The 16,903-nt window shown below is 39.6% G+C and overlaps 1 protein-coding gene across 1 annotated transcript in view; it reads left to right on the top strand.

Annotated features, from left to right (window-relative positions):
• The window catches only part of LOC127987108 (uncharacterized), a 60,454-nt gene that overhangs the window by 6,935 nt on the left and 36,616 nt on the right, over positions 1 to 16,903 (top strand). The window contains exons 2-3 of the mRNA XM_052589404.1: positions 8,139 to 8,540; positions 10,953 to 11,018. Of these exons, the coding sequence (XP_052445364.1) occupies positions 8,139 to 8,540; positions 10,953 to 11,018 (468 nt within the window). The remainder of the gene's footprint in view (positions 1 to 8,138; positions 8,541 to 10,952; positions 11,019 to 16,903) is intronic.

The following is a 16,903-nucleotide window of genomic DNA, read 5'->3' as shown; positions in this document are numbered from 1 at the left end:
GTCAGCTGGCATGGTGATGGCGTAAGACAGCACAGTTAACACAAGGCTTAAGGGTATCATGTACGGTGGGGTTTTACTCGTGGTTAGGCTGTCATTGGAGGAGCTAACCTCCCACAGCATGTCTGTTGTTAACGCTGTAAACAGCTGAGTCTGGGTAAAGTCCTTCTGGAAGACAGTAAACAGTGGTTTCAAGGAGTTTACGGTCTGGTTCACTGCATTGACACTGGACATAACAATGTTAAACATTCTGGCGGCAGCAGCGGCTCTAAGCAAAGCTCCCGGGAACTGTTTGGAGCGGTGGTGGTGTCCACCTAACTCCATTTGTGTAACCGTCACTTTCTCATGTTGGCTGAACATGTGTTTTACATAGGCCTCACTGTGAGTGAGGGAGTCCTCTCTCCATCGGAACCTTGTACAGCTGTATTCGGTTACAGTGCTGGGGTAGTGTGCCCTGTCATCGGTAGTCAGGAGTCTCAGCGGTTTTCTCGGTGGCAGCTGTCCTCTCTTTGGCTGACAGCACGGCACAGCAAACCACAGCAGCATCCTGGTACAGATAATAGGGAGAGAGAGAAAGAAAGGGGAGAAAGAAACAAACGAGGGCTGTCTTTGGTTGGACAGGGCAGCCTCTTTGCTTAGTGGGCGGCGACTGGGTTTAGCTCGCCCTCGCCCATGTTTTGCCACATCTTGCTGCTGGCATGACGCTTGCTTCAGTGTTTTGTCAGTGGCTCTGGTGCTGCGTGGTGCAGCACATGCTGCGTCATGGAAATATATTGGCATTATCCCCCTTTTGCTCCGTGGCATTACACGCCCTGGCATTGTGATGTCAGACGGTGCACACCCCACAATATTGTTCTGTGCACGCAGCATGGTTTGTGTATCATGCAGTGGTCTGGGGCTTTGGTTGCCAGTGACAGTAGACTGGTTGCCAGGGTGGATGGAGGGGTCTGAGAGGTGGTAAAGCAAAGTCATTATCAAGGTTTCAGAAGCCCGCATGTCCGCTATGTTGGTCTGTGTAGACAACGGAGCCTGCGTAAGCGATTCTGAGGTAGGCAGTTTAGCTAGTAAAGTTCTTGTGCTGTGTGTAATCACTTCAACCTTGAATGTGGGTGGGTGGGTTGGGAGTGACCACAGAATGTTGTTTAGTGTGCCAGTTTTGGCAAGGGTGTTAGGGCGTTGTACTCATGGCTGGCTGCTGGGGTTCCCGTGACCTCTGTGACCTGACCGTCTGGCTCTGTGGGAGTTCCCATGACCTCTGCGACCTGACAGTCTGGCTCTAGCAACCTGTGTGGCTGGAGAGAAAGAGGTTCTCGCACTTGAGCAAAGTCTTTTAGCTGTTTGAAGTTCAGAAAAGGGTCAAAGTGTTCTAGCAGGTCTTTGTCGATGAGCAATGTATGAGTGTTCATTGGTGGGACATACATGGGATGTATTAGACTCATCGGAACGAATGTCAGGTGAATGGAAACAACCTGTTCAAACTGGATGTCATCCTGTCTGTACACCTGTACATTCAGTTCATAAGTTTGAGGTGTAAGAGTTCGATCTTGTCTCTTAGCTTCAAATTGGAGTCTTTTGAAAAGGTAAGATGAGATCACCGTCAGGTTTAATCCTGTGTCGATCAGGTCTTCCCTGTTGACTCCTTTTCGGCCCACGCCCTTTTTGACAAGGCTGCCCAGGAATGTTGGCATCAGGGCAGGTGTGACGATCGGTGGTTGGTGAGGACCGGTCTTGTGTAGCTCGCTGCGAAGGCAGGTAGTCAAAACAGCATTTTCTGGTACCTTGTGTTTGTGGTACCTGGTGTGAGGACCTGTGCTGTCTCGTTCAGGGTGTGTAACAGTTAGCTCTGTGGTCTGTAGATGACAGGCAGTGTTCTGGGTGCTTGGCTCATCTTCCTTGTGAGTTTTCATGTGAAGAAGCACTTTCAGCACCCTCAGGATCTCTGCTGTCTCAGACGTGGCTGCACTGTGTTGCCCTCTGCTGGCTTGGAATGGTATTGACTCTCTGTAAAAATGTCTGTGACTGTGGTGTTGTAGGGCGCCATCTAGGGTTAACTCCAAGCAGTGCTCAGAGACAGAGACTTTGGGGTATTTCACAGTCTTTTCACAAATAGTCTTTTGCTTGGTGCAAGCTTTGTGGGCTAAGTTCCGTAACTCTTGTGTAGTTCTGTTACGGGGACACGCTGGGACTCTGAGATGAAAACTCCAACTGGCATGTAGGTTTGGGAGGAACAGAGTTTTTAAGTTGAAATCCTGTTCCATACCTGGTTCGTTGCATGCTCCGAAGTAGGTGTTTCGTAGCTGACTACAGAAAGTCTGTGGGTTTTCAAATCAGCCCTGTTTGAGGTCCATAGCAATAAGGAGCCCATGGTCTGAGTTTGGATCAGAGAATTCAAGAATCAAAGTCTGTAGCAGTTGCTGGTAGTACGCTTTGACAGTCTCTGGTTGACGATCCAGAAAGCAATGCACATCACGGCTGGCCGTGATTTTTAACAGGTACAATGTGTTCACATCTGTCACGTTGGCGACAGTTTGCAAATGAAAGTCAATGGCTTGTAAAGAAGCATGAACATCATGTCCTCCTGCAGGATCTGGAATGAATGTAGAGATGCTTCTGGCTAGCTTGTGAAGTTCTCTGTGAGCAGTGCAGGGTTTGGTGACATGCGTTCTCTGGAAGGGTTCTCTTCCCTCCGTTGTTGACAGATGTTCTTGTAAGCTGGCTGGTGATTTCCTTAGAAGGGAGATTACACCCCCTTTTCCAGCTCTGGGTTCTTGGCTGAAAGGGTTGGAGTGGCGGCCCGGGAGAAATTTTGTGGTGTGCGTTTCTCCGATCCAGCCACTCTGTAATCTGTGAGATTGTCTCAGTTCTGTGTGAACAGTGTCAAGTTCATCTTGGAGCTTGTCTCTCTGCAGAGTAAGCTTGTTGAATTTAGCTTGTGTTTAGCAAGTGTGTTTTGCAGGCCCAGGTTTTATAGTCTCTTTCTTTCAGTTCAGTCTCTGCTCTTTTTAGGAGAGCGTCGCCTTGCTGGAGTTTTTTGTTGAGTTCTTTTCTGGCTTCTCTCTCCAGCTGTTCTCTTTGATCTGTGTCGAGGCGAAGATCTTGCAGGGCATTGTGAAGTCTTTCAACTCCTTTCTGTAGCTCTGGATCTGTGTCGTCCTCTTTCTCGCGCTGGTTCTGGGTCTCGAGGAGGAGCTGATCAAGATGACTCTGGGTTGGGGCCTGGTCCTTCCAGGCCTCCTCCGCGATGTTGCTCCGTTCACTGAGCCGTGCCTGGGCGACGAGAATGTGAACTAGGCTTCCGAAGATCCTGGCAAGTTCTCTGTAGTAGTCGCTTTGGTTTGGATCGCGTGCCATCAGTTCATCTAGCTCGGTGTCTAGTTGCTCTGGGTGCTGCAGGTTACTGGCGTCCTTGGGCAGGAAGGGGGTCGTCACTGCTTTCAACCATGTCGAGAGGTGGCCCCCGTGGACTGCTGGACTGGATGCCTGGAACATCCTGATTCTCTGTCGGCGAGAGAAGCACAGCACACACACACAAAAAGACCAATGCAAGTTCGTTCTACGTTTAACGAGCTATATTCATACGGGCTGTGCCGTTTATGAGAATTTTGGGGCTGACTGATGCAAACAGTCAGACAGTTAAGTAGCCAATTAACTTGGGTCAACGAAGGACCTGAAATGGAGATTTGACAGGCAGTAGCCTAGCGGGTCGTGTGATGACACCGGCTGCTGGTGGTCGCTCTACTATTTAACTTCGTTGGTGGCTCCCAGGTTACTGTCTCTATGTGAAATGAAAGAAACAAATCACAACAGAACAGAGGGTAGAAAAAGATCAAAGTGAAACACAACACTTGAAATGAGATAAAACAATAGAAACACAATGTGTTATTGAGAATGAGGCGGCCTAAGCCTACTGCTAGGTTTTTAAGATAGGGCCAACAGGTGAGTTGGGTAGGAAACCTAGAAATTGGTGTGGCTTAAAGAAGCAAAAGGTCAAACACTTAAAATATATCCGGGGGAATATCTAATATTCTGTGGCTTATAATAAGTGGATGGGTTTTATCACATTTGGTTCACCTGGGTGAATTGAAGTCATTCAGGTGGAAACCAGTGGCTTGGTCAACCTCCCCGGTGCTCCCCAAACACTGAACCGCAGTGTCCCCGGTCCTCCGTTACTCTGGCGTGGCGCCGTCTCGAACGGCTTGTGACTTTTAGCACAACCTTTGGAGTGCCAAAATTGCTGATGTCTCTTGAGACAAGAGGAACCGAGTTTCACTCGCAGCCAGTATCGGTAACACCGGTCGGGCAGCCTTGCTCACTGGAAACCTGAGATGACTGTCCAATCACCGAGGGAGTTCTACAATCAAATACACAAAGGATGAACAAAGGAAACTTAAAGTTAATTAAGGTTTGGTTTGTTTAACATCAATTGAGTAACTATATATGTAGAGAGGAGAGGTAACAGCTTTACCAAATAAAACAAAACAAAGGAATTATTATAATAATGGTAATTATCAAAATAACCTAAGTCAAAAGAGAGAAGAAAAATAATAAACATCAAATTAAAAGACAGTAATGAAACAAGGGAGAAGGAGTAGCTGGTTTTCACCACAAGGGGGGTGGGGGGGGGAAGTACTGCTTCTCTGTCTTTAACCTGCTGAGCAGAAAACTTAATTCAAATTAAAAATTCAAAACTGGTTTAAATCAAAATTTAAAATAAGCATGTATGAATTAAAAAGGAAAATCTGAATAATATCCTATAATAACCATTGATAGCTTGTAAGTTATCATTAATGATCATGAAATTAATCAAACAGTGTGAGATTAATCAAAGAGGGTAAAAGTGGACATGCAATTCAAACAGAATGGAAAAGACATAGGTCTGTTAGTCGATTTAACAGGAGACTGCCACTAGATGGCTTACCTTCTAAGTGGGTCAATCAGTGGTTGACCTGAAACATCTAGATTTCCACTATTAAACAATTACATTTTAATTCAAATCATGTTTGAACTAAACTCAAAGTAAATGTAAACAGTCAAAGGCAGGGAACATTCTTTTGTTTCCCTGTAATAATATTCGCACGAGCAAAGCTGTAAATGCAAATAATTATCGAGAATTTAGACATCCAATTCAAATATACATCACAGGGGATTATAAATTAGCAATCAGAGTTCATTATCTGAAATGGCCACAGGATGGCAGCTTTGCACTCATGCAAGCTGGAATCAGAAAGCAGGGCGTACCCTGAAATTTCTAACCCACGCCTTCCCTCTGGTGTTTAGATAGAGGAATTACAATTTCAATATGACTTAGAAATTATCTGATCGTTTGTCAGGCTGATTTTCTGCATCAAAAATCACAAGTAACAAACAGAAAGTTTTAATTTCTGAGGTGCTATATTCACATAGGATGAAGGAAGGATCCGTTCACTTCCAAAACACAAATGTGACAAAAACAGGAATTTTCCAACTGTTGACTCCAATAAACATTTATCAAAATAGCACTTATGATTTAAATGTTTTAGGTTTAAAAATCGGGTAGCTAAGCCAATTTTAGACCAGGAGTTTTTATCGTTTATTTTTTAGAATATCATGTGGTTTACCATGAATTCAATAACAATATTTAATAAGGCCTTTTTAACTGAATCAGAGGAACATCGCTCATGTTCAGATTTACATGTTGCAACTAATAAAATATTTCTTTATCTTTTAATTATTCATATTAAAATGTTCTCACTGTAAAAAGATTTTGGTCTTTCTTAACAGGATACCTTTTAACATCATACTGCAGTTTACTTTCATCAAAAATAACAGTGACTATACTGTTAAGTTTCTACAAATACCTAGCGCTGACTGACCAGCTTTTTGCCTCAGTCAGTTGAGTGAGTTCGCGTCTTGCGACTTATCTCACCAGTAACGTTACATAATTTCATAGCGCACGTGCAGAAATTATTAAAAACCATATACACAGATTGATTGCTCACAAAACGAAGTTTGAAATGGCCGCGTTCCTCCACCATAATGTAACAACAATGAGTCTTACAGAATAATTAACTCAAATGATACATAGGGAATTTGAATAATTAATCAGGAATATGATTAATTTATATCTCAGATGACAGTTACATTAAATTTGATTGATTATGAAAAATAGCTCAATTGCCTATAACAATAAATAATCACAGGGCACTGTAACTTACTCATTAATACGTCAATATTACATTCTTCATATCAATTATTGTGATATCTCTTACTGTAAATTACTGCAAATCAAACCGTGGTATGTCCAGCAAACCACTGTAGACCTATCAATTTTCAATAAAGTTATCACGCCTTATAATTCAAGGAAAAGTATTCTCTGGCCATGAAAATATTATCCTATCCTTATGATAAATTTAGTTTCTAAATTTAGAGCTTGTAGCTATAGATCAGACATCTCAGTGACTCGTAATGTGAGTGGGGTGGAGTCCAAGCCAATCGTCAGTATATGGGTTTTTAATAATTAAACTAGTAATACCTCAAACTACAAATCACACAGAGTAAATATGCGTACGACGATACAAACAGTAAGCTTTATACAATACATAACGAATCCAAATAAAAGAGAGAGAGAGAGAGAGAGAGAGAGAGAGAGAGAAAATAGAATGAGATCACTTAAGGAGCTCAGGTATGAAAATCATAGTCAGTAACTTTTGGAAGCCAACAACAAATCAGATCATAACAACACTTTAAAGCAGCATTTAAATCTCCATAGAGAAAGTGATACTTGCAAAAGTGTCCAATGTGAGCGTGGCGTGAGATCGGCGTCGAGCTTGTGAGCTTTGCGCGCTGTTCCCGTTGAAACAGCCATGTGCCATGAAACGGAGGCCATGTGACGCGCGTGCACGCTGCGCTGGCTCTTGGCGTGAGCGTGGAGCACGTGGTCCTTTGTTCTGTCCTCGCGCGGTATTTGAAAGGTTCAACAAACATTGTTCCAGAATTCGTCTTCCTTGCGTGGAGAGGCGAATAGTTGAATAAACTTAGTAAAGAAAAGAAACGAACGAAACGAAAGCTTCTAAAGGAGCCATTAAAATGGCTTTTTCTCTCAGCCCCTGTGCTGAGGGGGGGGGCTTGCGCTATGAGCGCGGCGCGAGGCCGCGCGGAGGGTCGCACAGGAGAGCAGCGTGTCCGAGAACAAAGAACGAGAAGAAGAGGAAGAAGAGAGAGAAGAGAAGGAGGACCTTGTTTGGTCAATTCTTATAGCTTGAAATAGTTCACGCCCCTTTTTCGCGTAAACAGCCAATGAAAGTCCGCGATCACATAACAAGGATTAACCATTTTATGCAATCCATAAACATATTTAAAATACATATTAATAATAAAATGAAAGTAAGGAACTTATACGAAAAGTTCCTTTGTCTCCAGTGTTGGAATGTGGTTGGGGGTTTTCATTTCTTCTTTGAAGCTCGCATGGGCATCGTAAATAATTTAAGTCCAGCCAGGCTGGCGCCAGGCCAGACACTTGGTGCAAAAAGAGTTTCATTTGGAAAATCTGAATTAAACACATGAATCGATGATCTGCATATCCGTTACACCAAACAGAGCTGAAACTTTATAGGGAAGGAACAGATGTACACAATTCCGTTGACGAGCCTTCCAACCACACCCACTGACCGGTCTTAGTGGAAGTAACGAGGGACTCGTCACAGTATCTATATTTTAATTACTATACTTATGTTTGGAGGCTGTTTTCTCAAAGTGAGTATTTTTTTTTTCTTGTTCTCTCATGTATTGAGTCTCCACTTAAGCAGCAATTACATACACCACATTTTACAGTTTAGATTGTCAAAAAAAGTTTGTCCCCAAAAGAAGGTTTTAGGATTTGTCAAATTTCTCAACATATTGTTAATATTTTTTATATATATATATATATATATATATATATATATATATATATATATATATATATATATATATATATATATATATCAACATATTGTTAACATTTTTATATTCTGTCTTCTGTTGTTTATGCATTATTATTTATTATGCTGATTATTATATTATATTTCTATGCATTTGGTTGACAAAATATAGGTGCAAAGTGTAGACGACTGCACACACACACACACACACACACACTAGTAACTGCTAATTTGTGTTTGCAGGGATGTTTTGTCACACTGATGCAGTGAAGTCAGTATCAGTGATGGAGGGAGAAACTGTCTTTCTAAACACTGATGTTTGCAAACAACACTATGACACAATGCGCTGGTATTTTACTGATACTCTCATAGCTCTGATCAATGGTCCCAACACGAGCTGTTTATATGATGGTGAAGATGGGAGATTCAGAGACAGACTGAAGGTGGACTATGAGACTGGATCTCTGAACATCACAAACACCAGACTTGAACACACTGGACCTTATGAAGCAGAAATCATCAGAAGTGAGAGTTCAGGAAAAACCCAAAGCTTGAACAGAAACCCCAAGTGCGATAGCACAAAAATGTACAAAAAAAACATTAACCCTGAAGACATCATAACATCATTCAGTCTGACTGTCACTGGTGAGTCATTTAATGTCATTTACCCTGAAATAACTGATTTTTCTTTTTAGTCTGTTTGAACCGTGATCTTCAGACCTGTTTATTGTCTTTTCTTGTATGTTATTGTTCATCTACATAACCTATTTTACTGCACTAACTGGTTTCTTGCAGAAGAAAATAATGTAAAAAGAAATCAGTTTTCATTGCCAATGCCATGCTGTTAGTTTAGTATTAACATTGAATAAAATAAGATTTTTCCCTTTGATCACAAATATTCTGTGAATACTTAACACAATATTATTTTAAGTATAATATGAATAATTGGTCATTTAAGACCATTTTCTAAATGCTTAACAGTCTTAAAACCTCTTAAACTCTGCAGACCCGGTACCTGGTCCGAAAATAGCATGCCAGATGTTTGTGTCTCATTTGCATATCCTTCCTTATATGGTATATGCCCATAAATGGGTTCATTTGAAAGCTTAGAGTGTTTTCTTTACAAAGAATACCATTAATTGGGGTTTTATGATACATAAAGTAGTCAAATTAAGCTAAGAAATATATTTCCCCCCCCCCCCATAAATTTCCATCTAACGATTGCGAATACGTTTTCGTAAGAATGTGTATTTAAAATATTTTTCACAAAACAGTCAAGTCATATATCACAAGAAAGCTCTCATTCTCAGGAATCTGATGATGTAGATCATTTTGTTGTGTGACAATCACAGATCGAATGATCTTCAACAGAATCGCGATGTAAAATTTCTCACCTCATTGCAAATTATTATTTATACATATTGCACCGCTTCAGTCAGCCGCAAACAGCCACGCATACCTATATACTCGATATAATCTTTTAGATTAGCATCTCTTCTTTCAAACAAGACCATTTTTACGTTTCTGCGTGCTTCCATTGCTGAGATATAAAGCGTTTTGTACAAGTGCGCAAAAGAGATCCAAGAGCTGTATGATTGACAAGATCTCTAACTCATATTGACGGGTCTAAAAGCCTTTCTTCTGCTATAGACATCTGATCTCTTTTGTGAAGCGCTATTTGTCCTAATAGCTGCCATTCACAAGTCGTTCCCTCCAATCGAAGGTGTGATTCAGCACCGCGGGAGGGACAGGAACTGGACAGCGACTGCCCAGTCCTTTCCGCCGGAATGACGCAAACGAAGCGCTGGTCTCTGGGAAAAGGAGTTTTTGGCTGCTTCTGAACAAAGATCACGCGAGGAAAAACTACACGCAGGGATTCGCCGGATTAAAAATTAATAATATTCATAATACAAGTTATGGATTACCTGCGTCACCGTGGAGAGGTCAGGACGCGCATCTGTACGGAACATCGTTTTGTACGGAACATGGTTAGTCTACGTTAAGCGTATACGCGTGCTACTCGCTTTCATACATTTGATTCTTTATTCTGAGGCCTGGAAGCTCCGCTAGCAATAAGCTAATATGTTTATTTTCATAACTGTGCAGTGTTCGACCGCATCTCAGTGACTGTACAGTAAACAGTACAGTACTGGGGGAATAAACATAAATTAGTTTGTTGACGGAGATTGTGGATTCTATTTTAGATTGTGATAGACCAGATATTTTTTATAATTTTATGAATGTTGCTATTGTGTAATTTGACTTATTCTCTTTCAAAGACTGTTCAGAAAACCAACACACAAAAAAAGCACATTGTATTGAGATGGTTCATCATATGTGAAACAACATAAATAATACTATTTGTCACAAACAGCAGCTTTTTATGTAACTTCTGAGTGTTTTCTGTAAAATAATATACAGATATCACATTATTCCATACTGCAAGTGTGCAAAAGATGACTTCATACTTATTTAGACTAAAATTTTATACAAAAATAGTATTATTCCTTCCTTCAGTTGGAATAGAATAACTTTTGCATAGATTAGGATAGAAAGAAATTTCTGTTTTCCTCTAATAGCTGACAAGTGGATCAAGCACAAGACATTGGTCTGAAGTTGCCAGCCCCTTCAATGCCTGAGTTATACCATTTCAAACTTCAGTTTACACAAATAAAATAAAAAAGCGCCTTGTTTTTTTCCCTATTTATTATAACACAGACAGCATATATTGTCATTTTTATCAATTTCAACAGTGTTTTATGTAATTTCAAAGGGTTTCCTTTGAAATTATACCAAACTTTCTGAGCTTACACTGTAGCATTAGTATAGGCAGGCATTCAAAATTAGGTAGGAAAATGAAAAATAGCATTTGTGCTTAAGAAGTTAATTATAAAAAATCACTCTGACTAGAGATGTGTTTATTCATCTTTATCAGCTGATGCACTGCAGGAAGTTTATTTCCTGTTTTTAAATGATGACATTAATGACATTTTTTTTTTTCTTTTATATCAATTCTGGTGTTCTTTTGTGTTTCATTTTTATTTTCTTGTTTTCTAGCTTCTGATTCTGGCAAAAACAAGAATGAAGCCCAAATAGTACCAGAGGACAAAGAGATGGAGACAAGTATGTATCATCCTCCTTTTTTATTTGTCAAATTACTCAAAAAGTATTTTACAATGTAATCATAAATGTATATTGTTCTGAAGGTGATATATATATATTAAAATTAAAATTATATTTATGCATTTAGCAGACGCTTTTATCCAAAGCGACTTACAGTGCATTCAGGCTATACATTTTTACAGATCATGTGTTCCCGGGGAATCAAACCCCCAACCTTATATATATATATATATATATATATATATATATATATATATATATATATATATATATATATATATATATATATATATATATATATATATATATATAATTATTTTTTTTTTTTTTTAAATCAATAACAGCTTAATGCTTAAAAACACTAAAAGGAAATATTTAAGAAAAAATATAAATTGAAAAAAGTTTTACATTAAAATGAATGCGAGGGAACTTAAAGGAGAAGAGGCTTAAAGGTCCCGTTCTTCGTGATCCCATGTTTTAAACTTTAGTTAGTGTGTAATGTTGTTGTTAGAGTATAAATAATATCTGTAGAATTATAAAACTCAAAGTTCAATACCAAGCGAGATATTTTATTTAACAGAATTCGCCTACAAAAAACGACCCGTTTGGACTACATCCCTCTAGGTCCTGCAGGAATGACGTCACTAAAACATTTTTTTGACTAACCTCCACCCAGTGGTTAAATTGGCTTTTGTAGGGAGGGGGAGCCCTTATTTACGGTGGTCATCATTAAAAATTGCGCCAAAAAATGACTTGTGTTTTACACCAAAGGGGCTATTTTTCCAGTATTAATGTGTAAGGTAAGGGTGAGTAGTTATTCAAACAAAGATAAATACTTAACCATTTTTTATAATTTTTTTCCTTTAATGTTAACAAGCAGGCAATGGATTTCATCCTCTGAAAACATATGAAATTGAACATGTTTGAAAATTTTGGTTAGCAAATATGTGAACATCTTTTTAGACAAGAAAATTATGTTGATTTAAAAGAATCAGGGCCAATTTCTTTGGCAGTTTATGTTATATTTGATTAAATCACACCGACACTGGAGGTTAATTACTCAACTCAATGCATTATGAAACAACCCGAACAACACTTATGCAGACGTGTGACGTGTGCAGACATAACAGCTTACACTTTAAATACATCACATTTACTTAATCACATACTACAATTCATGCATGCATCAGCTTCCAAATAGGAGTAAATGCAGGCTCCTCTGGTTTATGCTGTCTTTGTCTACAGGCAGCATGGTCTGCTGACCTCCTTGTCATCACCCACTTCCTTACAAACTTAGTTGGGTTCCACAACTCTAGTGGTGGACCCACAAACATTACAAACATCAAAGAGGACACATTGACAATCTTCAGCTGATTTCTCAGTGGTGAAACAATAACATTCATTGCTGAAAATCCCCTTCCACATTCAGCTGTGCTCACAGCCAGTGTATCTACTGTGTGTTTTAATTTCAGAAGACCCTCTTTTATTGCTATGTTTGGGTTTTCCTTGTAGTCCCTGAAACCTTGTTTGACACTACAGTAGTTCATTGCCAGACTATCACACAGCTGCCTCAATTCTTGTTCTCCATACAGCTGTGGCACTGGAGAAGGCCAGGTGTCAGGTGACAACACATTTATTTGATTAAAAAGCTCCAGCTCATGCTCTGGGACCATCCTGGACTGCATGCTACAACTGAGTGCATGAAAAAACTTTTCGTGATTGATTTTTACTTGTCTCCCACCAGTTTTCAATGGAAGCCCCTTAAAAAACACCATCTTGAGCAGCCTGACAGGCAATCTGGTAATGAGGGCCTGGTGTCTGCATCATTGCTAAGAAAACATCAGCTTGCCGTTTATTTTTTTTTAAACCTTCTGAGAGACGAATTTCTCTGTTTTGTAATGCTTCAGACAAGTCTTTAAGCTCTTCTAGAGCATCCAATATTAGTCCCAAATTGACAACAAAACCCTCTGAGGATAATTTAGCTGCAGGCCCGTCATACATACACCTTTTAGCCGAAGTCCTGGATGTATCTTTACCAGCACTAATAAAGTGCAGGTGCAAAGCACCATACATATTCCAGACAGCCTCAACTGTCCTGTAGGAAGAGGCAACCCATCTAACATTTAACACACAACGGACCGCAGCTCTGATTGGTTGTTTCTTACCGGGACTTTTTTTTGTGTTTAAAGTAAACAAAATGTATATAATAAGCGAGTACACCATGAATCAATTTTCCAAACCGTGTTTTTAGCCTGTCCTGAATCACTAGGGTGCACCTATAATAAGTGTTTATATTCAGACTATTTTAGATTGCTTCAGGGGTACCGCGGCGGAGTAACCAAGTACTTTTGTGATTCTTCATAGACATAGGCAAGGCAAGTTTATTTATATAGCACATTTCATACACAATGGTAATTCAAAGTGCTTTACATAAAATAAATTAAAATAATAATGAAGAAAAATAATAACAAGAATAAAACCAAGCAATTTTAAAATTATTAAAAAATGTACTCATTTCAAATGAATTTTAAAACAGTTAGAAAATAATTTTACGTAAAATAAAATGAATAAAAAAAAAAACGAAAATATAGTGCAATCAATTCAGACATTGCACAGTGCTCATTCAATAAATGCACAGCGAAACAGATGATTTTTAAGTCTAAATTTAAATGACTAGTGTTTTAGCACATCTGATCTCTTCTGGAAGCTGATTCCAGCTGCAGGCGGCATAGTTACTACAGGCGGACTCCCCTTGTTTTGTTTGAACCCTTGGTATTTCTAACTGACTTGATCCTAGCGATCTGAGTGCTCTGTTAGGTTTATATTCAGTGAACATATCTGCAATATATTTTGGTCCTAGGTCATTTAGTGACTTATACGAGTAAAAGTACTTTAAAATCAATCCTAAATGTAACTGGAAGCCAGTGTAAGGACCTGAGGACTGGTGTGATATGCTCAGATTTTCTGGTTCTAGTCAGAATCCTGGCAGCAGTGTTCTGGATGAGCTGCAGCTGTCTAATGGTCTTTTTGGGAAGGCCGGTGAGGAGCCCATTACAATAGTCCACCCTGCTGGTGATAAAGGCATGAACTAGTTTCTCCAAGTCTTGACTTGAAACAAAACATCTAATTCTTGCAATGTTTTTTAGATGATAGTATGCTGATTTAGTTATTGCTTTGACATGACTACTGAAACTAAGGTCTGTCTCCAGAATCACACCAAGATTCCTGACTTGACTTTTAGTTGTTAGACCCCTAGAGTCAAGGTATGCATTCACCTTGAACACTTCATCTTTGTTTCCAAATGCAATGAAGTCCGTTTTTTCCTTATTTAAGTGAAGATAGTTCTGGCACATCCAACTATTAATTTCATCAATGCATTGGCAGATGGAGTCAATGGGGCTGTAGTCATTTGGAGATAAGGCTAGGTAAATCTGGGTATCATCAGCATAGCTGTGATAGGCAATTTGGTTCTTTCTCATTACTTGACTTAGTGGGAGCATATACAGGCTAAACAAGAGCGGTGCAAGAATTGACCCTTGTGGGACTCCGCATGTCATGGACATCCACTTAGACTTATGCCCTCCTATACTCACATAATAGCCTATCCCTTCTAAGTATGACCTGAACCATTTGAGAACCATCCCAGAAAGCCCGACCCAGTTTTCCAGTCTCTCTAGTAGTGTGTTATGATCGACAGTGTCAAACGCAGCACTGAGATCTAGCAATACCAGCACCGATATTTTGCCAGAGTCACAATTTAAGCGAATATCATTTGTTATCTTAATGAGTGCTGTCTCTGTGCTGTGATGCGGTCGAAAACCAGATTGAAAATTGTCCAGGTATCCATTTGAGTTTAATTATTTGTTCAACTGATTAAAAACTACATTTTCTATAATTTTGCCTATAAAAGGAAGATTAGATATTGGTCTAAAATTGCTCAAAATGGTGCTATCAAGACTGCTCTTTTTCAGGAGGGGCTTAACAACTGCAGCTTTTAAGGAGTTTGGAAATGTCCCAGAAAGAAGTGAGGCGTTCACCACTTCTAAAAGATTAAGTTTAAGCACACTTTTGAAAAAAGATGTGGGAAGTGTGTCAAGATAGCAGGTTGATGATTTTAGGTGCTGCACTATGTCTTCCAGAATTTTGCTATCAATTGCTTCAAAAATAGACATAGTAACTTTTGATATTGTGGCCAAATCTGTCTGATCTCTACATTGCTTGAGGATGTGCCAATCGCCTTCCTGATATTGATGATCTTCTCAGAAAAGAAGGATACAAACTCTTTGCATTTGCTGTCTGAGAGCATTTCATTGGGAATCTGACTTGGGGGGTTTTTCAGTCTCTCAACAGTGGCAAAAAGAGCATGAGTGTTATTTAAGTTACTGTTTATAAGGTTTGAGAATAAATTATGTTTAGCTGTGGCTAGTTTCACATTAAAATCATGAAGGCTGTCTTTATAGATGCTATAGTGAATTTCAAGTTTTGTTTTCCGCCACATCCAAACTGATTTCTGTCTGTTTGTTTTCTTACTGACTATTATTGGAGCAATATCATCAATAGCATTCTTAACTTTTGAGTTAAAGGAATCAAGGAGAGTATCAACAGAGTCTGCAGAAATGCTTGGTGTTAATATAGCCTCCATAAATAGTACACTTGTGTTCTCGTTAATGCATCTCCTTCTGACAGAGGCCGATCTAGATTCAGTGGTAGCAGACATCAAAATATCAAAGAAAATACAGAAGTGATCAGATAGTGCTATGTCCTTAATAACAATGGATGAAATGTTTAGACCCCTACTGATGTTTAGATCCAGAGTGTCTCCTCCTTTGTGTGTGGGTCCATGCACATGCTGAATCAGGTCAAAAGTGTTTAGAACCGTTATCATTTCTTTTGTAGTTTTGTTTTCTGCATTATCTATGTGAATATTAAAATCCCCTGCAATTACAAAACAGTCCAACTCTGAGGAAATCATTGATAACATTTCTGTGATCTCTTCAAAAAAGGCTGGAGACTATTTTGGAGGCCTGTAAATAATAATAAACAGAATATGTGGAGGACCTTTTAGCACAATCCCTAGATATTCAAAAGACAAGTACTGACCAAATGACACTTGCTTGAATTGATAGACATCTTTAAATGGAGCAGCTACACCCCCACCTCTCCTAACAGTCCTGCAGACTCATGTAAGTGAAGTTAGGAGGGGTTGCTTCATTTAGGATTGTTGCATTGCAGCTGTCGTCAAGCCAAGTTTAATTTAGAAACATAAAATCCAGATTGTTTGTGGTTATAAAGTCACTGATTAGAAATGATTTATTTTTTAGTGAGCGAATGTTTAAAAGTGCTAACTTGATGGCAGTGCTTTGTGTCTTTACATCAATCTTATAATAGGCCGCAGATTAGATGAGTTTGCCCTTCGGCTTGAGATGGCCTTAGACTTTCTAGCACGTGATAAAACTGAAATAGAGAAAGCTACAGGCACACTGGGTTCCCGCTTGTTCTGTAGGCATTTGTGAATGTTGCTGCTATTATAACGGGGACCCGACACATATCACTGAGAGCTGCTATCACTTGTTTTTGGTTCACCTTCAGCAGATAGAGGGTTTGGGCCCAGGCGTTGAGGCTGTGGTCGAAGAGCTCTCGCAGGAGCAGGGACCACAGGCTTTGGTGGTTGTAGGGTCCACCGTTATTTTGTTGATATCTGCGGGCTTGCAGCAAATGAGTGAGAGAGTTTAGTCCCAGCATACACAAATTCCTCCATTTTCTGTGAGAAACACAGAAGTGGAGATGCTGGAGAGAGGGATAATGTGTCTGGTGAAATGGGCTGTGTCTCTGGTGTTTCCGGTAGCTGTGATATGTTGTCCTGGCTTTCCTGGCTGTTTTCCAGA

The sequence above is a fragment of the Carassius gibelio genome, chromosome B22 (assembly GCF_023724105.1).
Source record: "Carassius gibelio isolate Cgi1373 ecotype wild population from Czech Republic chromosome B22, carGib1.2-hapl.c, whole genome shotgun sequence".
Taxonomy (NCBI): domain Eukaryota; kingdom Metazoa; phylum Chordata; class Actinopteri; order Cypriniformes; family Cyprinidae; genus Carassius; species Carassius gibelio.
This window is presented reverse-complemented; position numbering and strand designations above follow the sequence as displayed.